At 40.9% G+C, this 25933-nt stretch overlaps 1 protein-coding gene across 3 annotated transcripts in view; it reads right to left on the bottom strand.

Moving 5' to 3' along the window:
• Window positions 1-25933, bottom strand: part of llgl1 (LLGL scribble cell polarity complex component 1) — an 88025-nt gene that overhangs the window by 7302 nt on the left and 54790 nt on the right. For 2 of the 3 annotated variants that reach the window (XR_006314787.1, XR_006314788.1), the window contains exons 12-23: window positions 22303-22456; window positions 21315-21419; window positions 20283-20575; window positions 19392-19545; window positions 18665-18818; window positions 16916-17032; window positions 9825-9991; window positions 8321-8585; window positions 5119-5245; window positions 3553-3647; window positions 1021-1144; window positions 607-723 (exon numbers count right to left, since the gene is read on the bottom strand). Coding sequence is in view for 1 of the 3 variants with exons in the window: in XM_043711626.1 (XP_043567561.1) it covers window positions 1021-1144; window positions 3553-3647; window positions 5119-5245; window positions 8321-8585; window positions 9825-9991; window positions 16916-17032; window positions 18665-18818; window positions 19392-19545; window positions 20283-20575; window positions 21315-21419; window positions 22303-22456 (1755 nt within the window). In the remaining 2 variants the exon portion in view is untranslated. The remainder of the gene's footprint in view (window positions 1-606; window positions 724-1020; window positions 1145-3552; window positions 3648-5118; window positions 5246-8320; window positions 8586-9824; window positions 9992-16915; window positions 17033-18664; window positions 18819-19391; window positions 19546-20282; window positions 20576-21314; window positions 21420-22302; window positions 22457-25933) is intronic. The other variant, XM_043711626.1, reaches the window with a different exon arrangement.

The raw sequence follows: 25933 nt of genomic DNA, 5'->3' as shown, positions 1-25933 counted from the left end.
ATAACAGGGTGGAAGGAGTCTTTGATGGTGTTGGTTGCTTTCCTGAGGCAACAGGAAGTATAAATTGAGTCAAAGGATGAAAAGGCTAGTTTGCATGATGGACTGGGTTATGATCACAACTGAAGTTTCTTGGGAGCAGCAGATGCCATACCATGCTGTGACGCATCCAGATAGGATGCTTTCCATGGAGCACCTATAAAAATTGCTAAGAGCCCTTGTGAATATGAATTTCGCGAGCCTCCTGAGGAAGAGTAGTTGTCGTTTTTGTCTGACCGCTGCATCGACTTGGGTGGGCCAAGACAGATTGTTAGCAATCACTCCTAAGAACTCGACTCTGCCATCTCCATCTCAGCACCATTGATAGAGATGGGGCATGCCCATCACCTCCCTGAAGTCAATCACGAGCTCCTTCATTTTGCTGAAGCTGAGAGAATAGTCACTGGATCAAAAACAAACTTTGCTTTCTCTCCACAGATGCTGCCAGACTCCCATTTTTCCAGCAATGTGTTTTTGTTTTTAAGTTCCAGCATCTGCAGTTCTTTGCATTTTGTACACATTACATGCAGTGCTCTTTAGACTTCCACTTATTCTGAACATTATACTGACCTTTAGAAGATACATCAAGCCAATTGTTTGACCACATTTAGATGGAAACTGGAAATCGTACAACTCCAAAACAGCACAGCCTTTGACAGGTGCTATGGTTCTTCAAGTGATTTATTGCTAGTGGAAAACTTGAAATCAATCACATTTATACACAGCCAGTTTTAAGGTCGATAAAGTCCTGTGTAAACAAATCCCTAAATAGCGATGGGATAGTTCTAAAGCCTAAAAATTAAATTAAATATTTTTAAATTTTAAAGAAAATAAGCATGAGAGTATAAAACCAGACACGTACAAATCGGAGGTCCTGCTCCACACTTGGGCCTCTTGTAATTAAGGAAGAAAAAACAGTAATAAGATCATGAAATGCTATTTAATTTCACATGTTGAATGCTGTGCACAATCAAAAACACTCACGGTAAATAATCTTTGACATCCTCCACTGTTAGGTCACCAGTGGTGTCCAAAGTGATATCAGCACTACTGTTGGGAGAGTCAAGTGGAGTCTGGGACAATGGGAGTTGTAAATCTTCAAGCATTCCTGAGTAACAAAGAAAGTAGGTAATTTCATAACTAAGGTAGTAATGGCTTGCTAAGTATTTACAGCATGAACAGCCTATTTGGCCCAATACATCCCCATGCTGTTTATGTTCCACATGAAATGTCTGCCACCCTTCAGATTTATCAGCTTAACATGGCACCACAAATCACCTGGACATGGGATTACAGTCGAATAGCCCATTTAATCTGCACTGACTTAATATATTGAATGCCTCAAGAGGCCATTATGTCAAAGTCTATTTAAAGGTTCAATTTATAAGGTTGACTATCACATTGGCACTAGTTTTGGAGGGCTGAAACTCATGCTGCAGTTCGAAATACCATGTTAAAAGCAGAAATGATTTGATCACTCAATTAATCCCAGGTAAAAAAGAAAACAATGAATTATGGTAAAGGTAGTTCCCAGATAAAAGAGGAGAAACTAGAATGAATTACTGGTTGCAAATTGTATTTATACATACTGGTATGAAAATTTAACATGTCAAAAATTCACTGAAATCCTGCAAAAATCACTGTTCAACATAGTCATGGCCTGGTAGAATGGCACACTTAAAATGAAACATTCAAGTTCCGAATGGGTAAGCATCTTGAACTTTCCTATTGAATTCCTCCATTTCCCTTCCATTTACTCTTGCAATGAGCCTCAGCAACATTAACATATTTGTCACATATGTAGCTAATATCTCTCACTTTTAATTAGATATAATGCCATATTAAAATGATTAACTTTTTAACAATATTAGCTTTTGGATACATAGTGAACAAAGTGCAAGTACCAATAGACTTAATACCAGTCTGAATGAATCATAACATGCTGTAGTAAACCAAGTGGGCAAAGTAGAGCTACAAATGAATGGATGGAGACGCAATATAGTAAACAAAGCAAATGAGCAGAGTTACTGGTATCAATGAATGAACAAATGAGATTTCATTTAAGTGGGTTTATAATGCAATTAGTAGGGTCGACTTTTACACGAGATATGGAAAATACAAGTTTTTGGCCAAAAGTTGACGACATTTACAGGAGATCAACTTTTACATGAGTATATACAGCAACTGTGACATTAATGCACCCACAGGAGAAACATCCTGGCTCCAAGTTAATGCAAAAATCAAGAAAGTTAACCACAAGGAATTTGCATTTTCCTGCTCCAAGATTGGAGGCATTTCACCCTTGTAATGTAAAATAATTACTTCCCCCATGAAATTTCCCCTTATTCAAAGCCATTATTAGAAATCCTGCATTGCTGTATCCATTCACTTCCCCAGCTCCCAGGATAACTTCTGCTTGACCAGCTCTTATGAACTTTCAGGACTGCAGTTTGGCTTCTGTTTTTACTGAGACGGACTGCAAGATGGAAACCATCAGGCAGGTATTGTTTTGTAGATGAGGGCACAGGTCCTCTTATTTGAGGAAAGATGTAGTGGCACTGGAGGCAGTTCGTAGGAGGTTCACTAGATTGATCCCAGAGATAAGAGGATTATCATGAGAGATTACACGGTTTAGGCCTGTATTCTAATTAAGAATATGGGGAGATTAAGTTGAGGTATTCATAAAATAAAACGTGGAGTGGATCCTTCCTCTTGTGGGGCATTCTCGGACAAGAGGACAGTCTGAAATTTGCTACCCCTTTATTCTAACAGTTGAAGAGAAACTACTTCTCCCAAAAGGGTTGTGAATCTGAAATTCATTACCCCAAAGTGTGGTGGATGCTGGGACAGTAAATTTGAGGTGTTAAGACTTTTTTAATTGGTAATGGCTGAAGGCAGGAAAATGGGGGCGATGAGCATATCAGCCATGATTAAATGGCAGAGCAGACTTGATGGGCCAAATAGCCTATTTCTGCTCCTATATCTTATGAATTTATGATGAGTGAGGGGATGTGAGATAGAATTGAAATTTATTTTGCATGGTATTGCAGGATCAGACTTAAAATCCCCTTTTACTGGTGCAAGTTTGTACACAATCTGTTCTGCTGTTGATATTCATTAATTGAACCCATACTGGGATACAAAAAAAAAAATCAGCTCAAACTTCTTTTCTGGTCTTTCCCCCAGAACTTGGGCCCTAACTCTGCTTCAGCCTCCGAAGTCTGTTCTGCTTCGAGCGATTCAGTATCTGACTAGAAGCAGACAGAGTACAAAGCATTCTACATATTTTTAAAACCAGTTGAATTCAATTTGAGCTTCATCATCAATATAATAACTTCCACTAACCAACTGATTTAAGATATTTTTACATATTTCCCAGGATTGTACTCGCTGCCGGTCAGGCTATTCACCCTCCATCTCTACTTTCAAAAGGTCTCATTTCACAGCCAAGTGATTAAATGCTTCTAACAGCCTGTTACATATCACCCAGAGGAAGGAGAAGCAGCAGGAACATACCATCAGCAGCCCCCAACGAATTGCATTCCTCTTTGCTCTGAAGTTTGTGAGTTCCATTCGCTTGGCTCATTTTAGGGGATCCTTGCAAGTTATTGCTGAATATTTAGAAAAGGAAACATCATTTATGCAGGAAACCAAATTGCAGCCATAAGTCAGAGACAGGACAGCTATAGAGGGTAAATACAGATTAGCAGCAAAAACCCAACCTTTCATACTGTCATGGATGATGGAAAAATTAAAGTAGGGGTATATTGATATCCTGGGACACGTTGACCTTGGAAAACATTAAAGGTTAATAAATCCCCAGAACCTATTTAGATTTGCACTATGATAGGTGCAAGGAAGAAGACTGAATGGCAGAGCAGACTGGATGGGCCAAATAGCCTATACGCAAGGAAAGAGATCACTGGGGCTTCGACAGAGATCTTTGAGACAGAGGAGGTCCCAGAAGCTTGCTGTATGTGGCCGATGTTTTTCCCTCAAGGGCAACAGAAATAATCCAGGAAGTTATAGTCTGGTAAGGCTCAAGTCAGTGGTAGACAACTTAATGGAGAAGATTCTTAGGAACAGGATTTACTCACATTGAAAAGAATAAACATATTTGGGATAGTCAGCAGGGATTTATGCAAGGCAGGTCTGGCATCAAGCTTGATTGTCACTTTCTCAAAGAAAAAACTGTAATGATTAATGAGGTAGGGCAGAGGATGTTGGTATATGTGGACTTTTAGTAATGCATGTGACAAGGTTCTTTGTGGTCAGCAGTCTAGAAGATTAAGTCAAATGGGACCCATGTAAAGTTGGAAAACTGGATACAAAATTGACTTGGTCAGGGAAGGCAAAGGGATTATTGTGGAGGGATTGTATTATCCAACCAACATCCTCTCACTCCCTGCCACATACAGCAAGCTTTGTTTTAACCGGCACCTTATGAACAGAAAATTTATTTCTAATAACAGGTTTACTGTATTGCAACCTCCACAACATCCAATTAATCAGTCGAAAGCACAAGTGCAAAGACTCTGCTAATAAGTTTAAAGGAAAAGTTGCATTGTTATTCAAGTGATTTATGCTGTACATAACAAGTGATGTGTATACCCTCTGCATTATGCTTCTATTGCTTTGTTTTTACATTATGTGGACCTTTTGATCAACTGGCACACTCCTGGTGCTGGTTAAATGAAAAGTTCGCTGTATACCCATACACATACAAAGTTGTATTTGCACATGTTGTAAAAGTGGGCGGCACGGTGGCGCAGTGGTTAGCACTGTTGCCTCACAGCGCTAGAGACCCGGGTTCAATTCCCGCTTCAGGCGACTGACTGTGTGGAGTTTGCACGTTCTCCCAGTGTCTGCGTGGGTTTCCTCCCACAGTCCAAAGATGTGCAGGTCAGGTGAATTGGCCATGCTAAATTGCCTGTAGTGTTAGGTAATGGGTAAATAAAGGGGTATGGGTGGGTTGTGCTTCGGCAGGTCGGTGTGGACTTGTTGGGCCGAAGGGCCTGTTTCCACAGTAATGTAATGCAAAAAATGTAAATGTAATGTAAACACCTACAAAGTGCAACTTACTGTGGACTAGTGACTGGGCTCAAGTGATCTCTTGAACCTTCCAACCCCACAACACAACGTGGCTCAGTTATATTCCTGGCAGACAGGGAGAATCGTTCAAACTCAGATGGAGATATCAAGTAAAAGCCTAAAACAGCAAAAGTATATCAGCACAGCAGCAACTTGGTGTATTAATTTGACTAAAGTTACAAAGGTTGGTAATTCCAAAATCTACTTCAGTGATTTTAACCACTTGTTTGTAATTGAAAGGAATTTGGTACAAAGTGACAACAAAATTTTTGGCATAAATTAGTTTCCACAAAAAAATCAACCTCAATTTAATTTTATCTTGAACTAGCAAACAGGTAGAAGTCAAAAACACTAGTCAAAACTGAAATCAAAGATGGGCCTGGAGACAAAAATTAAGCTTTAAATAAACTACAGCATTCTGTCCCTTAAAATAAGTAGCTTTGTTCTAAAAGGTCTTCTTTACTTTTAGGCTGTCCAGGCCATTCAGTATTCTACCTGTTTCAATAGATCACCCCCTCATCCTTCTAAACTCCATTGAGTATAGACAGTCCTCAAACATTCAAGTTAAGCTTTTCATTACTGGGACCATTCTCGTGAACCTCTTCTGAACACGATCCAGGGCCACATCATTCCTGAGATATGGAGCCGAAAAGTGTGCACAATACTCTAAATGCATTCTGACCAGAGCCAGTACATCCCTGCTTTTATATTCAAGTCCTCAAAATAATGCCATCACTGCATTTGCCTTCTTAATTACTGACTTAACCTGCAAGTTTACCATGAGAGAATCCTGGACTAGAACTCCCAAGTCTCTTTGCACTTCTGACTTCTCCCCATTTTCGAAGAAAAAAAAAGAGTTCATGCCTCTATTCCTACCAAAGCATATGACCTCACTTTCCAACATTGTACTCCATCTACCACTTGTTTGCCCACTCTACTGTCCAAATCTTTCTGCAGCCTCCCTGCCTCCTCAATGCTCCCTGCCCCTCCACTTATCTTTGTGCCATCTGCAAACTTAGCCAGAATGCCCTTGGTTTCTTCATCTAGAAGATAATGTATAAGCGAAAAGTTGTGATCCCAACACAGCCTTGCGGAACACCACTTGTCACCAGCTGCCATCCTGAGGAGCTTTTTATCCCCACTCTGACAGGGCCAAACTTCAATCCATGCTAGCACTTTGCCTTACACCACGGACCCATATTTTACTCCGTAGCCTCCTGTGCAGCACCTTGTCAAAAGGCATTCTTGAAGTTTAGGAAGATAACATCCATAGTCTCTTTGGTCTAACTTGCTTGTTACTTCCTCAAAGGATTCTAGCAGATTTGTCAGGCATGACCTCCCCTTTGAAGCCATGATGACTTTGTCCTATTTTACCATACACTTCGAGTGTTCAGAAATCTCATCCTTCACAAAAGGACTCAAAGATCTTACCAACTATTGAGGTTAGGTCTAATAGGTCTGTAAATTTCCATTTTTCCTCAATCCCTTTTTAAATAGGGCTGTCACGTTAGTGATTTTCCAGTCCTCTGGAACCTTGATTCTAGTGATTCCTGAAAGGCCACCACTAATGCATCCACTATCTCCCTTCAAACTCTGGGGTGTAATCCATCTGGTCCAGGTCATTTATCCACCTTCAGGCCACAGTTTTTCTAGCACCTTCTCCTTGGCGATGGCCATCATATTCAGCTGTCTCTTCATTCTCCTGAATTTTTGGGATGTTATTCACATCTTCCACCATTAAGATCGGCAAAGTAATTATTCAGGTACTCAGCCATTTCCTTGCTTCCCATTACTATCTCTCCAGCGTCATTTTCCAGCAGCCCGATGTCCACTTTTGCCCTTTACATATCTAAGGGTTCTAGTGTTCCTTTATTACTGGCTAGCTTACCCGCTGATTTAATCTTCCCCTATTTTGTTCCCCTCTGTTGGTCTTTGTAAGCTTCTCAATGTTCTTCCCCACACTTTTCTCTTTTGCTTTTATGCTATCCCTGACTTCTATCAGCAATGAAAAGAGAAAGTGCTGGAAAATCTCAGGTCTGGCAGCATCTGAGAGAGAAAAGAGCTGACGTTGAGCCTAACTGACCCTTTGTCAAAGCTTTTTCCAGCATTTTCTCTTTTGGTTTCAGATTCCAGCATTTGCAGTAATTTGCTTCTATTAGCAATGGTTACCTCATCCTCACTGTACCATGCTTCTTTCCTCTCAGGATGAATCGCTGCTGTGTCTCCTGAATTACTCCCAGAAACTCCTGCCCTTGGTGTTCCACTGTCTTTCCTGCTAGGCTCCTCTCCCAGTCAATTCTACCCAGCTGCTCCCTCACGCCTCTGTAGTTGCCTTTATTCAGCTGCAATACCATTACCTCTGATTCCGGCTTCTCCCTCTCAAGTTGCCGAGTAAATTCAATCATTATGATCACTGGCTCTTAAGGGTTCCTTCATCTCAAGCCCCCTTAAGTCTGCCTCATTACAGAACACTAAATCCAGTGCTAGTGGGCTCCACCACAAGCTGATCCAAAAAAGCCATTCAGACATTCCACAAATACCTTTTCTTGCAAACCACAAGCAATCTGATTTTCCCAGTCCACTTGTGTATTGAAATCCCCCATGATCACGAACTTTGCCTTTCCTACAAAGTTCTCTCTCCTGGTGTATCTTACACCCCAGCTCCTGACGACTGTTTGGAGGCCTGGACATAAACTACATTTTGTTACCTTGGAGATTCCTCAATCCTACCCACAGATCCTACACCATCTGAACCTACTTTGTTTCTTATTGTAGATTTAATTTCATTTCCTACTAATAAGGCAACCCCATCCCCTCTGCTCACCTGCTTATCTTTTCAATAGGATTTAGATGCCTGAATATTGAGCTCCCAATCCTGATCCCCTTGCAGCCACATATGACTTGGTGGGCATCACTGATATCTGCCAATTTTGATCTGCCATCTTTAATATGGCCCTTAGCTGATTAGGGAGGGGAAATTAGCATTATACCAAGTTAGAATAGCACACAGATGGATAGGGAATTCCAGTCAAGTATTTTCAAAAGGTTATCCCAATTACATCACTGGAGAAGCCAAGCATATTATAGCTGGTGGTGGGATAAACAGACTATACCCTGGGAAAGACTGCAATGTGTCAATTGCAACTAACTGCTGGGAAATATACTGAACATTATGCAAACCAGAGAGTGTTACCCTGGCCTGTCTTTGTGAAAACACACGAAGCAATGCCACTGATGTCTTCTTTCCTGATGCAATCATAGCGCATCTGTGGTCTCAGCCCAGGGATTGTGAAGATGTGAATGTCTCCCAGATTCGTTAAACACACCAGGCAGTTCTCTGAATAGTCATCTGAGGCCACACTTGGGAAACTCATTAACCCCAATTTCCGCACTCGAGAACCTTCATGGGCAGTAAGTTTGAACTTAGTCTTAGCAGTCACCCTTGGCAGTGTAAACACCTACCAAAAAAACAAAAAAGCTTTAATAAATCACAGGAAAGAATCACAATTCCCCTGCCCTGCAACTCAATTCCTCACTGGGAGCAGCCATGGAAGCCTTTCAGTGCTTTGCAAAATCTGTCATTATACATAAAGATATAATACTTTAGGTCATCCAAACCAATTCAGTACATATCACTCAGTCTCTACATGACCACTTTCTAGATGGCAGGAGGGTACCGGTTGTCATAGTTAACCAATAATTAAGAGCAAGAATTCAACTGCATGCAAATTAGGTTTTTGTAAGAGTTAGTAATTTCTTCCATGGCATTTGGCCAAACAAATAAAACCTGTTGCCAAAGGCCAGAACCAAGATATATCAACTAAGCTTCTATCCAACCAGCTTATGGGAAATCGTCAAAATCTAGTTTAGATGCACTGAAGATTAGTTTTATATTCAAATATACCTCGAAAGAAATTCTAGAATTCAAGGGTCAAGCAGCTGAAGACACTTGTAAATGGTTAGGCAAGGGGAATGGTGAATGTGCAAGTAGGCAAACAGGAAACATTTGAGAATACTACAGGCAAGGAGGTAGTTACAGAAAAAGATAGATAAAGCCATTGAAAACATTAAAACACAAGAATCAGTGTGTTAAAAGCTTTTTCAGTCGACAATGTAGGTCAGTGGGCAGAGGACTTGATTGGTAAATGCCACTTGGCCAGAGTCTGGATGCAGAGTTTTGGATAAGCTGGAGGATGAAGACAGATGGATTTGGAGGTAGAAAGTTTTGACAAACACTTGGTCTAATAGTCCCATTGTTGGTTTTTCTTTGCGTGGTGCTATGGACTTTTCCATAGGAAAATCTATAGCCTCCTCTCCACTGTACACTGCTGTATATTACCAACCCTGAAGTTAACATTTTAATTACATCACAGCTCCTACACCTTTCTTCATTTGCATGAACATACCCTACCATGCAGATTTTCCACTTTGAAAAGAAATTGGAAGATTCCATGCCAGTACAGTTCATGTCTAAATGCTGAATGGTTTCTTCCCTTTGTTACATCTGGCCTGGATCTATTACACCCTGTTAGATTCCAATGTCTCTGGTTTAAAACCATTCAAGTACTGCCTCTGTTTCATGCACATTTCGTGTCTCTAAGCTTGTTACAATCAAAGCGATCTGATATCTAATCCTGTCAGAATCAGAAGCCATTCCTTATGCAAACAAACTGGCAAATTTCTATTCTTCACATTACCTTGAACTGTTCTTCAGAAATAATTAGCACAGAATGACTGCCTTGCATCTCTGGAGCTTTAGCAAGATCACGAGAGACTTCAAATGGCTCAGGGAGAGGGTTTCCTCGTCCATCCAATACTGCAATTGATACCACAGGGGCTCGGTGCATCAGCTGAATTTCTTTACCTAAATTTAGATGGAGCAAAACAATTATTCCCATTACTGTACAATGAGCAATTGACATCATAATTGGGTTAACAGCTTTTGAATAGGAATCTCTAGTACCACAGACTATTTAGGTCACCTTGTTGCTTTAGTATTTATTCTTTAAGTGTTTCTTCCAATCCTGCCCATTTATTCCTCCAATTTCTTCATAAATTCAATGCTCTCTTGTTCACTGCAACTATTAGGGAGCTCTATATTGTCACTCAAATTCAGTTTTTGATTGACAGGTTAATATATTTATGATTCCTTCTAAATTCAAAATGAGATCTGCATCCATCCAACTGAAACAAAAAATCTCTACTTTTCCAAATCTAGCAGGGAGCATATGGACTACTTTACAGTCAAGGAGTTTGATTGAAAAACAAAAGGATGAGGAAACCAAAGTATGTCGGCACAGAAAAACAAGCAGTGAACATTTCTCTACTACTCCCTTCTCTAACTGGTTTAGATTAAATACCCTAAAGTGCTCGGAAATTAATTCTGAATCCAAGATTTTAATAGAATAAGCGGATGTAAGTGAGTAATCACAGAGCAGCTTCACCCAAATGCAAATTTCAGTGCATAAAACAATTTGGGGGAAGATATCAATAATGAAAAGGTATTACTCAACAGAAGCAAATTTAAAAAATGTTAGCCATTGAAGTAAAGGTCTCAAGCATAAAAAGATGAAAACTTGTTTCCTAGATTAAAAGCTACAAACCGACATTTAAAATGGTTTCAAAACTTGGAAACCGAATTAGTTAAGAAAAAAAGGCAAGGCAGGTGCTGTGGGAGCTGGTGACACCAACGTGATCTGTAACAGTCATATTTGCAGAGACCTTCTACCTCAAAGTTGATGAGTTGCAGTCTAATCTTCAGGCATTGTGATGCATTAGGGTGGGAAGTAGTTTCATCTTCACTTGGTTCTAGGAGAGAGGTACATCCCTCAGGTCCAACATTTTTGAGTTGGACCATAGTGAAGGAGTGAATACAAGTGAGACAAAAATGGTATTCAGAAAGTGGAGCGGTCTGTTGTTTGTAGGTGTGGCAGAGGATGATTTGTTGTATCCAGAGTCCTCACTTTCACCGCAAAGACCTCCAGAAACCACACACAACACCCCCCCCCTTCCACCCCACCAACCTCCAGGTACAATGCACCATCCACTGCCACTTGGACCCCAGAGACATTTCCCTCTCCACCCCTATCTGCGTTCTGCAGAGATCATTCCGTCCGCAACTCCCTTTTAGATCCATGACCCCCACCAACCCTCCCTCCCTCCACCTTACTTGTCACTCCCCCTCTGTCAAGGGCCTGCAAGTACTGGGCCTCCTCGATGGCCAAACTCTAGCCACCTGGAGGAAGAATGCCTCATCTTCCACCTTGGGACCCTGCAAACACTGGATCAAGGCCAATTTCACCAGTTTCCTTATCTCCTCTCCCCCCTACCTTCTAGATCCAACTCTCCAACTTCGAGTCAGATGTACAGCATGGAAACAGACCCTTCAGTCCAACCTGTCCATGCCAACCAGATATCCCAACCCAATCTAGTCCCACCTGCCAGCACCCAGCCCATATCCCTCCAAACCCTTCCTATTCATATACCCATCCAAATGCCTCTTCAATGTTGCAATTGTACCAGACTCCACCACATCTGGCAGCTCATTCCATACACGTTCCACCATCTGCATGAAAAAGTTGCCCCTGAGGTCTCATTTTTCCCCTCTCACCCTAAACCGATGCCCCCTAGATCTGGACTCCCCGACCCCAGGGAAAAGACTTTGCCTATTTACCGTATCCATGCCCCTCAATTTTGTAAACCTCTATAAAGGTCACCCCTCAGCCTCCGACACTCCAGGGAAAAACAGCCCCAGCCTGTTCAGCCTCTCCCTATAACTCAAATCCTCCAACCCTGGAAACATCCTTGTAAATCTTTTCTGAACCCTTTCAAGTTTCACAACATCTTTCCGATAGGAAGGAGACCAGAATTGCACGCAATATTCCAACAGTGGCCTAACCAATGTCCTGTACAGCTGCAATGTCCTGTACTCAATACTCTGACCAATAAAGGAAAGCACACCCAAACGCCTTCTTCACTATCCTATCTACCTGTGACTCCACTTTCAAGGAGCTATGAACCTGCACTCCAAGGTCTCTTTGTTCAGCAACACTCCCTAGGACCTTACCATTAAGTGTATAAGTCCTAAGATTTGCTTTCCCAAAATGCAGCACCTTGCATTTATCGGAATTAAACTCCATCTGCTACTACTCAGCCAATTGGCCCATGTGGTCCAGATCCTGTTGTAATCTGAGGTAATCCCCTTCGCTGTCCACTACACCTCCAATTTTGGTGTCATCGGCAAATTTACTAACTGTACCTCTTATGCTTGCATCCAAATCACTTATGTAAAATGATAAGTAGAGGACCCAGCACCAATCCTTGTGGCACTCCACTGGTCACAGGCCTCCAGTCTGAAAAACCCTCCACCATCACCCTCTGTCTTCTACCTTTGAGCCAGTTCTGTATACAATTGGCTAGTTCGCCCTGTATTCCATGAGATCTAACCTTGCCAATCTCCCAGGGGAACCTTGTTGAATGCCTTACTGAAGTCAGATCACATCTACTGCTCTGCCCTCAATCCTCAGTTTTTTTTTAAAGTAGTAACAATCAAGTTTGAGACATGATTTCCCACGCACAAAGCCACGTTGACTATCCCTAATCAGTCCTTGCCTTTCCAAATACATGTACACCCTGTCCCTCAGGATTCCCTCCAACAACTTGCCCACCAGAGGTCAGGCTCATGACAGACCACAGTAACACTTTCCCTCCCACTGCAAGTTCTTCTGCAGCCCAGATGAGATCTTGAACCCAGGCACTAGACAGCAATACAACCTTCATGACTCTCAAGATTGGCCACACTTAACTGTCTATTCCCGACTACACTATCCCTGATTACAACTAGATTTGGCAAGCTCAAGGTCTAGAGTTCCTTCAGCATTACCTCCTGGATCCCAGCATCACTTGTACTCATATCCCCATCGTGACCAAATTCAAAGTAGTTAATTTAGGGGCGTGACTGCCTCCCAAAGCACAATGTCTGGGTAATTCTACTCCTCCCTGACATGTTGCAATAACAGAAGCTCAGACTTGCTACAGATGTGGTCACTGAACCACAATGGAATATCAGCTCCCACATCATGCAGGTAGAACATACCGCCTCACCCTGCATCTGCATTGTATTCACTTCATTCTGAATTCTAATATCTTCCAAATGGTCTTTTAATTTGTCATAAAATATTTCTCCTGTTCACCTTCAGTCTAAAATTTGATCTATAGTACTCATTAACAGCTATTACCAATCACTGAATTTACAGTTTTCTTGCAAGGCCACTTTTTATTAAGCTGGGCCCCAAATCCATCTTGTTTTAAAAACCTTAATATCAGGAGCTTAAAAAAGCAAACAAAAAAGCACTTCTCTTCTGCACCCAAATAAAGTGCAGTGCAGAAGGATCTGGGCAACAAAGTTAGCACTGCTGCCTCAGTACCAGGTATAGGGGGTTTGATTTTCGAGTGACTGCGTGGAGTTTGCATGTTCTCCTGCATCTGAAAGGGCTGCCTCCCGAGTGCAAAGATGTACAGGTTAGATGTCTTGATTTTTAGCATGGCCAATCCAAGTGCGGTGATGGAAATGCATAGGTCAGGCCAGAGGCTGAGAAAAATCAAAGTTTCAGGCAGGTGCCCTAAAATCACCCCAGTGTTCAGGGTTATGCAGGTGAGGTGGGTACACTATGGTCAATGTAGGGTTTTGGGGATATAGTATGCAATGCTATTTGCAGAGTCTGTGCAGACTCAACATTTCTCTGCCCAGTGGGGTTTCTATACTTCAGTGAAGTTAGCTTGCAGGTGCAGCAAGTAATTATGGCAGCAAATGGAATTGAAGTCATTACAGGAGTGAAGGAGTTAAAAATAGGGACGTCGTGCTACAATTGTACAGGTATTGGAGAGATCTTACCTAGAGTACTGTGTGCTATTTTGGTTTTGAAATTTAAAAAGGATACATTGGCATCAGAGGCAATTCAAAAGATTCCTGGGATGAAGGGTTGATTTATAAAGAACAGCTAAATGGGTTGAGTAAAAAGGAGATCTTATTAAAATCCACAATATTGAAGGGTTTGACACCGTAATTGTCAAGAAAATATTTCCACTAGTGGTGGACATGGCCTTCAGAACAGAAACTTTTACTCCAAGGGTTCAGAATGTTTGGAATGCTCTAACCCAGAAAGTGTTGTGAAGACTAGACAAAGTATTAAAGGACAGGTAGATAAATCTTTAAAATATCATGAAGTGGAAGGCTATGAGGAGCTGGCCTGAAGCAGGAATTGAGGTCTGAGGCAGATCAGCCAATATCTTATTGAACAGCTCCTGCTTCTATCTTGCACATACGGAGTCATCTATCAAGGCAGGCTCGAAGAAATAATTTCAGTCTGCAGGATGCAAACCTTTGGAATTCTCTACCCTACAGGGTTAGAGAGATGGAGTCATTGAATATATTCAAGATTGAGACAGACAAATTCTTGATTTTGTTTTGAGAACACAGTACTGGGAAGAATTCGAACAGTAGAGTTAAGGCCACAATCACATCAGGCACCATGAATGGCAAAGCAGGTTCAAGGAGCCATGTGGGAAATCCTAATACTATTTGTTTTGTTTGTATGTAGAACCCCAGCCTCCTCAAATCCTCCCACCATAACGTACCTGTACAATCAATCAAGTTTAACCATTTCCTTCCTCAACCTTTAACTTGCTATTTAAGGATGAGACACACAGTGGCTTAGTGGTTAGCACTGCTGCCTCAGCACCAGGGTCCCAGGTTCAATTGCAGCCTCAGACAACTGTGAAGTTTGCACATTCTCCCAGTGTCTGCGTGGGTTTCCTCCAGGTGCTCTGGTTTCCTCCCACAGTTCAAAGATGTGCAGGTCAGGTGAATTGGCCATACTAAATTGCCCAGAGTGTTAAGTGCATTAGTCAGAGGGAAATGGGTCTGGGTGGGTTACTGGTCGGAGGGTTGGTGTGGACTTGTTGGGCCAAAGGGCCTGTTTCCACACTAAGGAATCTAATTTTAAAATTAAGTGCAAGGAATTGAAACATTTATTAAGTGTTAGGTACTAAGTCATCAGTCCCAAGGGGAGAAAGCATGATCTATACATAGTGATTTGCACAAACATTAGTTTCTTCAAGCAAATTCTGATCTCTACTACTCATCTGAGACAGTACCCTCAAATCATTATGCGATTCTTATTGCTCAGTCCCTAACAAGTTACATATTCAAAAAAAAGGAACACATGATATTTATTTCCAGTTTTCCTCTTTCTCACCACTATTATCAGTTTAGTCTCCAGCCCACCATAGCTAAGAGGGTGGCGCTATTAGGAAGAAACTGGCACAGTCCCTACTTGCAGCAACACCTTAAACAGGTGTCATTCCAATGATAAAGTAGGTACTAAAGCTACATTTTATCATTGCAATGTACTTTATGCTCAATCCGCAATTAGAAAAATCAACAGAATTACAACTTCAGATATGCTCATTTCTAATCCAAATCCATTCCCCAGAGGACACATTCTAATAATTGAAGGGATGATTAGAAATTGCTGCCGAAGAGGGTAGTAGGAGCAGAAACAAAGAAAGAAAATTCAATAGACACCAAAAGGAAATAAAAATTGCAGAATTTAGGGATTGAACAAAGTAGCAGAACTGAAGGGATTGCTCTCCAGAGAGAGTGTACAAACGCAATGGGCTGAACAGGCTCCTGGAGATGCTATAGATGATTACAACTATATAAAAAGAAACAGGGAATAGAATTTAAAACCAGATTTAAAGGAAAATCATGTTTGATTGACTTGATTGAGCTAATGCAGATAGTAGTTAAAGCTGATGAACAAATGGACTTTCAAATACCATTGCACAAAAACACCACAAAAAAGATTTGCTGGTAAAGCTAATACCATGAAATTCAAGGGACAAGGGCAATGTAAATCCAACATAGCTGTCAAATAGTTCATTTATGAATTATATTTTCAGACTAGAGGGAAGTACAATTGGTATCTCATGGGTCAGTATTAAAACAATTTCTCAAATATATAATTAAATTAATGACTTGTGTACACAGTATAATTTCAAAGGCTGCACATTATATCAATCGCCAATGGACTGAACAATAAAAGGCTACTAATAGACTAGAAGGATGTACATAGACTGGCGAAATAGGACACAAACGATAAAGAAGAACGAATGTTCAATTCTTACTGCATTTCATTTCAGGAAAAGTAACAATGGCACGTACACAGTTTTCAATAACAGGTTCAGGTGGCTACTTCACAAAAACCTTTTAAATCTAGGAAGTCAGGAATTGTAAAATAGTTAGATCATAATTGAGTAGATTGATATGTCCAATGTGATATGCTGGGGAGAGGAGAGCTGTAAACTTGAGGGTGCAAAAGGATTTTATGCTAATGGTTCCAGAGTTTTTTTTAAAAATCAACTATATTAAGGGACTAGAGAAACTAGAGTTATTCTCCTTTTAAACAGATTGTTCAAACAGCATAAGTCATAGAAGAGGTATTCAAGTTTGAGTGATTTTTGTACAGTAAATGTTGAGTGACTGCTTTTGGTGACAATTTGGCAACAAGGAGACAAAGCATTTGGCAAAAAGTGAACATAAAAATTACAGCAAGTTGTAGCAATCTGAAATGAATTGCCTCAAATCAGTAGTGAAAGCAAATTCACTGGCTTCCAAAACTAAAATACTTTTGTCATAGTAACAGTGCTCGGATTGGAGAAAAAAGTTACTTTAGAAACAAACACAAGAACAACAGTATGCATGAGCGCACAAGGGAAAGAATCTTACCCAATACTGCCTCTGCAGATTTTTCCATCCACTTCTCTCTGGATGGAACCTCCAGAGCATAAGCATAAACCGACCCAGCATTAGTTCCTGCCCACATCGTTGGACCATGGTGTGTGGCTAAAAGAAACCCAAAAGTATTACTCCGCAATACAGAGTGGCAGGTGTAACGTGACAGCTGTATGAGCTTCAGTCTGAAGAAACTAAACAGGCAGAGACCTCAAATTGAGCAAGGACAAACCAGCACCAGTATGCCATTGACCGCTATCTGGCTAATGTCAAAATTACTACTACACACTTATTGCCTGCCAGAGTGAGGCTGGAATAATATATAAACCAGCACCAAAAGAATGAAATTCAATGATAATGAATGCAACCATTTTACTTGAAAGTTGATTAATGTAAACCATTTTCTAATTCTTACCAATAAAAATGTATTACTCAGGCAATTTTTGTCGTTTGCTCATTAATTACTGAAATACTGATACAGTGCATGCAGAATTAGGAATCTGGACAAGTAGAAGACAAGCTAGCAAAACAGAAGTCAAAGGTCTGATCTCAGCTGATGGTTCTAAAGTCAGATCCCAGAAAGAAATCTGACTTGTTCAATTTTTTTTTAAAAAAGCATGGCATTCACTGGAACATAAACATACACGGCTGTGGATTTGGTGTGAACAATAATTTATTCTTCTTTATTTCATGTAAAGCATAATTAAAACTTCAAAACACACAAACCAAATCCCCAGCGTCACCACTTCTATAGTTGAGCAAAACCCAGACAAGTTTCCTTCCTTATCTGTAAATTTATTTAAACTGGCTCTTCAGTTCTGGTCATGTGAGCTGTGAAGACTTGTTCCTCAAATTCTCTCAAAATCAAGGACTTCGATTCAGACTTTTAATAATTGACAAACTTCTAACCAAACATTCCTGGCCTGGAAGCTTCCCCAAACAATACACTTTCAGAGCTAACTTATTTCCTTAACTGTTCTGAACAGTTTCCATTTTAGGAGCGTCCATACTTATTATGGGCTCCAATCAGTCCCAAAAGCTTTGATTTTTTTGACTAATTACTCACAATGAACTCCAAGTTGGAGAAAGTGAGGATTACAGATGCTGGAGATCAGAGCTGAAAATGTGTTGCTGGAAAAGCGCGGGTCAGGCAGCATCCAAGGAACAGGAGAATCGACGTTTCGGGCATAAGTCCTTCCTCAGGAATGAGGAAGGGCTTATGCCCGAAATGTCGATTCTCCTGTTCCTTGAATGCTGCCTGACCTGCTGCGCTTTTCCAGCAACACATTTTCAGCAATGAACTCCAAGTTAAATGCTTGATGGCTTCCTTCTCCAGAGAAATTCCCATGGTATAAACAAAATTCCATTAACACTCCAAGCAGCATACACTCACTTAAAATTATCAAAAACTGACAATTAAATGTTTCAAATCCTGCCAAAAAAAGGCCACTTATATGCCACTAATTTGAAATCAAAACTTTAGAACTCAATATGCAAACCTCATCTTTCATCACACCAATTTCAGACCTTCACTAAGCAAATCTCACCTACACAGTAAGGAGATTCTGACTGGGGTGTCGTGGCAATGCTGATACCCTCAGTTGAAGGTAAACAGGACAGACTAGCCAACAGACTATGTTTAGCAGAAGACACTTGGTTCAATAATTCTATTTGACTTCAGACAGGATTAGTTGCTCTTCTCATGCAAACACCTCAAAGTTAGATATTGAAAGCAGCACTTACCATCTCGCAAAAAGGTGTCAGCAAAGTAAAGGCAGCGGACAACACCTGACAAAGAATCATCAGCAGACCGTGGCTCTATCCGTCTCTGTACTGGAGTCACCTCCACTTCACGTGGACAATCCTGCTCAGCAAGTTGGGCATTTGCTTCCTGGACCTTTTGTTATGAAAAAGGATTTTTAAAACTAAAATTCTCAGACAATCTTGTTGGAGCATCACTCCATCTAGCAGAGGACTGACCAACTCCTAAAACTGCAGTCTCAATGGCAGTTAGGACAACCATCTGGATACAAGAGTCAAATCCAGTTTAAAGCCTGATGCAGACTAAGGTAACATTACACCAGAGGTTTGAAACCTGATGGAATCAGGAAGCAAAATTCAAATCCTGTACCATAACAGACTAAATGTTATACTGCACAAGTCACACTGTTAAAAAAAAATGCAAACCTATTCCATTTTCATGGTGTGATTGCATTATTGACTGTGTAAAAGCACTGAACAAGTGAACACATCAGGAAGAAAAAAAGTGTTGAAAGGATCTCTAACACTGTAGTCTAAGTTCACCCCTTCCACTGAAAGTGACATCACAGCAAGTTGTAAAAATAGGAGAACACCACCACTGTAATGAAGTATCTATCTATAGTGACATGAGGAACACAAGTTGAAATGAATTTTCAGCAGGGTAATGGAGTGAACAGACAATCGATTGTCTGCCCTCCTTGAGCAGTACCTTGCTGGCAGGGCTGCTAGGAGTCAACCGTTTCTTCCCAGACACTCTGCTTTTTCGTATCCTCCTGAATGACTGACGTAACGACTTTTTCAGTGATTTCACCCGGGAGAGTGGGCCCTCCATTGCCAGAGAGTCATTCGGATGCAGTGTGCACCTGCCAACCCAATAAATATAATCAAACTGCTGAGTTTCTGATCTGCAGGACTGAAAACTTGACAAATCTAGGACAAGGCTCACATGATTGCAAAGTAGCACAGAATACAGGAAGGAAATGGCTTATCTAGGATACAGAACAATGAGATTTAACTTTCCTGTATTGATGCTGAACAAATGGAATAACTGGGAGGGAAATGGAGATTTCTTAGATCAACAAATACAGGAGGTGTTGACAGAGTGCATGGTAGTATTATAGGATACACATTTCAGCCAATGGAAAGACGTATGGCCTGCGTGGTCCAATAGTTGAAATCATTCAGTGCCCATCCTTATTTACTCAGAATTAGATTAAGTCAGAGCCATTAGCCACAATTTAAAACTGTCTGACGTAGAAGACCCCTTGTCTCTGGTAAGGCTGTTTTTCGAAAGCTCCAACCCAGCAGTCATCATATATTTGGGAGTGTGGGAGCGAGAGCACAACAGCATTACAGCTAAAAATCAGCATAAAGAAATACTCAATGATCAATTTTTTGGGGATAGTTTTCAGAAAGCCAGGAAACCCAGGGATTAAAAACTAAGCTGCTCAGACAATTTATCATTATTATCAGCCCCATTTGTCAAGGAAGAATACACAAAGATACAAAGGCATCAGCCATCAGCCTTGTTCTGTTCACTACCGTGTCTTCAATTTAGACGAGGAAGAATGCAATTTACATGAAAACACTTAGCACAAACCTGGCTAATACTGCCTGCTGTCTGTAGTAATCAAAGACACCAAAACCATGACTGGTGCCAAATGCCACAAGCTGCCATTCAGTATGCAGAGTCACTGCTGTCACAGCAGCTGGTGGAATACACTGAACCAGGAAGCTGGGCTGGAAACCAGATGCAAAGCTGACGAGACCACTTTTTGGGATCAACCTCTCATGACCTTTCCACGTGAAACCCTCTCGATCCTGAAGAAGGTCAACTGAAGACAAGCTGATCTTTTGTTCAGACTTTTCATCATTGAATTCCATAACTAGAACCTGGGGAGAATTAAAACAAACATTTCTTAATTACATTTTTAAAGACAGACAATTTTGGTCACAGAGGGATATCAGGGAAATGTTAGCTTGCTCTGTCCATGGGTACTACCTGACCTGAAGCGATTTCCAGCATAGTGTTGAGGTTGGAAACATCTACTTTCCATATGTAATGGTCAGTGTCAGTATCAGCATCAAGCACTCACTTCAGAGACACACAAAGTAGACCACCCAGGGAGAAACTCTTTAGAGAGAAAAAAAAGTTCCCAGTGCTGATAATTAGCCAGATTCAATATCCCACCACAGTCACACCATGACCTTGAGTAGGATCATTAGAAGCCAGTTTAAAATTAAAAGTCATAATATGACCCTGGGGCAGAAGGAATCAACATGTCTGAAACAAAACCATTTTATAGCCTATCAGCTGTATATACAAACCAGTCCAAAGTGAAAACTATAACATGCAACCTTAGCAATTTTAAATTACTTTTGTTCAAAAAGATTCATCTTCAAGTTTAGACAGTGACCAGATTTTTATTTTCATGTTTGGGGAGCAAGTGACTCCCGATTTGTCAGCTCTCAAAAATGGGGATACGTCAGAACTCTTGGTCATGAAAGGGGATCAAATGGACTCAAATTTCAGGCATCATCTTAACCCAAAGACTATGCATTCACAACGTTAAGTAAAGGAGTCCAATGAGTACACTCATTGTGCTATAAAACAGAAGATTTGGATAATTACCTGTCCTGCTGTGCCAGCAACCACCAGCTGACTACTGTATTTACACAGGGAAATTTTCTGAATTCCCAGTCTGGGATCATCACTGTAGGGGTCAAAGCAGCCAACCTGCAAGGGGGCAGATACAACCACTAAAACAAGAAATAATGAATTTGTTTATAAGGTCAGGGACCAAATGATAACATGTTCTATTGCCCTTTTGGATCTTTGCTTTCCATGGAAATTTGATTTTTGTACCCATCAGAATCTTAGGAGGACATCCAATTTCATTAGAGAGGAGAGATTTTTTTCAAATGACCATAGAATGCTTTTTGCCAAATTATTCAGATGATCAGTTTCACTGTGTGCACCAAAAGCTACTTTTAAAAAAAGATGGATAGAAAGCAAAAGATTAGCCACTTCTCAAATGATCCTGCCCAAGCATCTTGAATTGTTAAACTGTTAAGAATGCTTTGTAATAACAGATACACTCCATTGAACAACTCTGCTGAATTTAAACAAAATTAATGGAGTTGCTCATCCAGGTCTCAAAACGCCGCTGGTCAACAGTATATCAAATCTCAAAGGGCTTGCAGGAACAACTTGCATTGAATTGAAGAGGACATGGGGCTTTCCACTCATGACCTTCTCAATATACCATCAAATATGACTCCACTTGCTTGCTCATTCCCATAATCTTCAATAACTTAGCCAGGCTGGTTCCACCTCTCCCTCATTTTGCAAACTCAACTGCACTTCTGTTCAGTTTCCTTCCCACCCAAGATTTAAGGCAATAAACAAAAGGGGCCTAACCTCAACACTGGACACTGAGAAGTGGAAAGTTATTCTTCACTCATGTCTCCTCAGAGCATATGGTTCTTTACTGCAATGAAAAAATTGCTCAAAGAGAATTTAAATTTTCCCATCAGCTAATACTTTCCAATGCATGAGAAACAAGCAAATTTTCAGATTCAAATGGAAACACTTGTAATTGAACCAGATAAAAAGTTACCTTGCGGAACGGAGGCCACTCCTCCTCCCCAGACTGTGGAAACCCTTCATTGTGGTCTGCCTCTGTCTGGAAAATATTTGCTGTGGTCAGTTTATAAAGAGATTTCAGTGATACACCAGATGCATCCCAGAAACGGACTGATCCATCCTCATGCCTGAGAACGAAAGCAGCAATGAGTAAATTGCATCATGTAATTCTTGTACTAGATGTACATCTAATAGGATTTATTAAAAATTTAGCAATTACATTCCAATTTTGTCTCACTACACCAGGGCAGATCACAGTGAATGCAGAAGAACACACAATTACCTGGACAGATTAAAAAAAATAAAAGCCCTTTGGGAATTGTGGAAGAGAACTCTAGGTAGACAAGCAGGAGCTGGAAGAACACAGCAAGCCTGGCAGCATCAGGGAGGTGGAGAAGTCAATATGTCAGGTGTAACACATGGCCACATCAATAGTACTGAGTCCATATGTAGGGTGGTAAGTAATTTCTCCTGATAGCACATTTGTGCTCAAGCTCAGCAGATATTGGCAGGACCCAGGTATTTCATGCAGCCAGTAATGTACAGTTAATAAAGCATTCATACATGTTCAGCCACAGGAAAGAAATCAGGAGCCTGTAGCAAGCAGACTTTCCCATATGGATGTTCAATGGGAGTCACTAGATAGCAATCTAGACCAAGTCCAGTCAATAGGGACTTGCTGTATTCATAGAATAGCAGACAGTCCAATACAATGATGCCAAGATCAGCTGAATGTATCAGAGTTTAACTATTGGGTCAAAAAGGAACTTGCACTTTATTTCAACTAGTGTTTGAGCTGAGAATTCAGTTTTGAACAGGAGTGCTCGAGCAATAAAACTGAAAGTGATTAGATGCAATTTTAAACCAAGACCCAGGTTTGCCTCTGGTGGCCACAAAGTTCCACATATTATTCAAAAACAAAATCAAAGGAGTTCATTCAGTGCCCTAGCAAAAAAAACCAAAACTGATCAGGTGGATAGTAACCTGGTAATTTTCATGAGTCTTTGTGGGCAACCTAACAGCAATTTTCCTGCATAATTCCATCATGTACAAATTAAGCTGCTTGGCTTAGTGTGTCTGCACTGGAATATCTACACAACTCTCACTTGGCAGTACGTGGCACACAGTCTTAAGTGTTTTGACATTTCAAATGTTCATTCATGTACTCAAGATTGAGGCTTCCTGCCTTTACTACCCTCACAGGCAGTGCATTCCTCCCTCACCTCCCACAGCAACCTGGGATGTAACTCTTCCAGACTTGGGAGATTTGTCCATTTTCAAGCTTGTCAAAACTCCAATACCACCCCACTCCCTATTGTAGCCTACTCTAGGTTCAGTCCCTCATTCCGAATTGTTTCTAAATCATCCTTTAAGTGAAAATAAATACAAAGTACTCATTTCATGTCCTATCAAAGTCCCCATGGGCCCTACTCATCCTCATTCTCTACCCCTTGATTTGTTTTAGAATCTCTCAATACTCCGAATTTCCCCACCAGTATTTTTGTTTATCCATAGACATTTGGATGTTCCTAGACATCCAGGGTTCTCTGGGCTAGTTGCTCCTACATTTCACTCGGAAGTGAACATGTTGGGTCTAGACTCGCCCTATTTCCTTTTTGAAGTTAAGCCCTTTCTGCACATGTCATCTAGGATGCTGTTATGATCCATGACTTCCTACATATGACAGGTCACACAGACTAAACCCTCCTTCCTGGTCTTAAATTTACTTAGTCGTCATGATTCGCTAACTACTCCATTTCAAAATGAAATTAATGGCTGCAAAGCACTTCAAACCATTCAAAATGTGATAAATACAAGTAGTTCCTTATATTTCTCGAAGTAGTCACAAACTGAGCAACAGGGAATTTAGACCAGAGCTTATGGCAGGTAGATAAAACAAGCAATACATAGCTGTTTCATTGTAAGAAATTTAAATTAGCTTGCCTTTTCCTATACAGCTAGTAAGCTTCAGCAGCTTGCAAATTAAATGAAGGCCCAACTTACTCAGGACCCTGTGCAATCCAGTTGTTGCTAATTCCTGGATCTGACATAACTATGGTTTGGACACTGTTCTTGACTTTGTACACCTAGCAACTCACTTCCTATCTCTCCATAACCTGTCTAACATCTACAAAAAGGCACAAGACAGGAGCAATGGAACAAACTTGACTTGTCTAATGGAATATAGCCCCATCACAAGCTAGATATCATTCAGGACAAAAGCAGTCCAGTTGAATAGTTCAAAACCACTATCTTCAAACTTTCAATCCCTCCACCACTGAGTGGTCATGTGTACCATCTTCAAAATGCACATCAACTCAAAGATTCCTTTAACAGCACCTTACAAAAGTGAACTATCTGAAGTTCAAGGGCAGAAGATCCATGGGAACACCTTTACCTGACTGGAGGAAAAAAAAAATGCTGTTCAGTCAAAGTTCTGGAACTCCTTTCCTAACAGCACTATTACACCCAAAAACTGCACCAGTTCAAGGCAGCAGCTCACCACCTCCAAGAGAGGAGTATGGACAAGCAATAGATGTTCACCTCCTCAGATGCTGCCTGAACTGCTGTGCTCTTCCAGCACCACTAATCCAAAATCTGGTTTCCAGCATCTGCAGTCGTTTTTATCTAATAGATGTTCACCTAGCCAATGACAAAGCTCAGAGCTGCCTTTGAACATTAAGAGGAATATCATCCTGCAGCGAAAACTGGGCACAGCTTACATCACATTTCCTAATATTACAGCTACATGGTCATGAAGCTGATCACTCCAGCTATTTAGGTAGTCAGGTGCCTTCAAATCAATGATGCTAGACTTGGAAAACCTACAGAAGTTCCATCATAAAAGTTTCTCCATTGGGAAACTGCTCAGACAAGTCTTCATTAATTATCTGCAATAGACAAAAAAAGTGCAATTTACAGGGCAGTGTTCCTTCCAATGCTCCTCTACAACTGCAAGACCTGAGTATGTAACACTAAAACAAGTAAAAACTCTGCATACCAGTTACCTGGATGGATCACCACATTAACACAAGCCTCCTCCAGAAATCCTGATCAAAGAAGCAGCCATTGTCTACACAACACTTATGGCCAAAGATCATTAGGTTCAGTACAAACATTTCAAAGCCACCCTGTGAGAAAAAAAACTTTTAAGATTGCCTTTGACCTCAACAAGTGGGAAGAGATTTCACTGGACCACCCACCATAAGCCCTGGTTCACCAAGGTGCTACTGGCTTTGCCATGAGGGCAAGAAAAAAGGTCAAGACAGCATGCAATCCATCAGTGATCACAGACTCTGGCGGATTCCTGATTGTGCAAGTGGATTTAATAAAAAAATCCAGTCACTTTCTCAGGCTTGTATTTTCCCCTTTGCCGATTCCTTCACCTTCACTAAATTTCACATGAGCCGCTTTCCCTTTTATCCTCATGCACACCTCCACCACCTCCAACACCCCACCTTTTATACTCAGATTCTGTGGTGAGCATCCTTCCCACTTCAAAATGATCAAGTAGTGACAGGGGCAAAAACAGCACTTTCATAGTTGCAGGATGTTGAGAAAATTACAAGCTGGGGGCAACAGAGACAGACGTAAACCAAGCAAAA

Source organism: Chiloscyllium plagiosum, chromosome 21, assembly GCF_004010195.1.
Source record: "Chiloscyllium plagiosum isolate BGI_BamShark_2017 chromosome 21, ASM401019v2, whole genome shotgun sequence".
Lineage (NCBI taxonomy): Eukaryota > Metazoa > Chordata > Chondrichthyes > Orectolobiformes > Hemiscylliidae > Chiloscyllium > Chiloscyllium plagiosum.
This window is presented reverse-complemented; position numbering and strand designations above follow the sequence as displayed.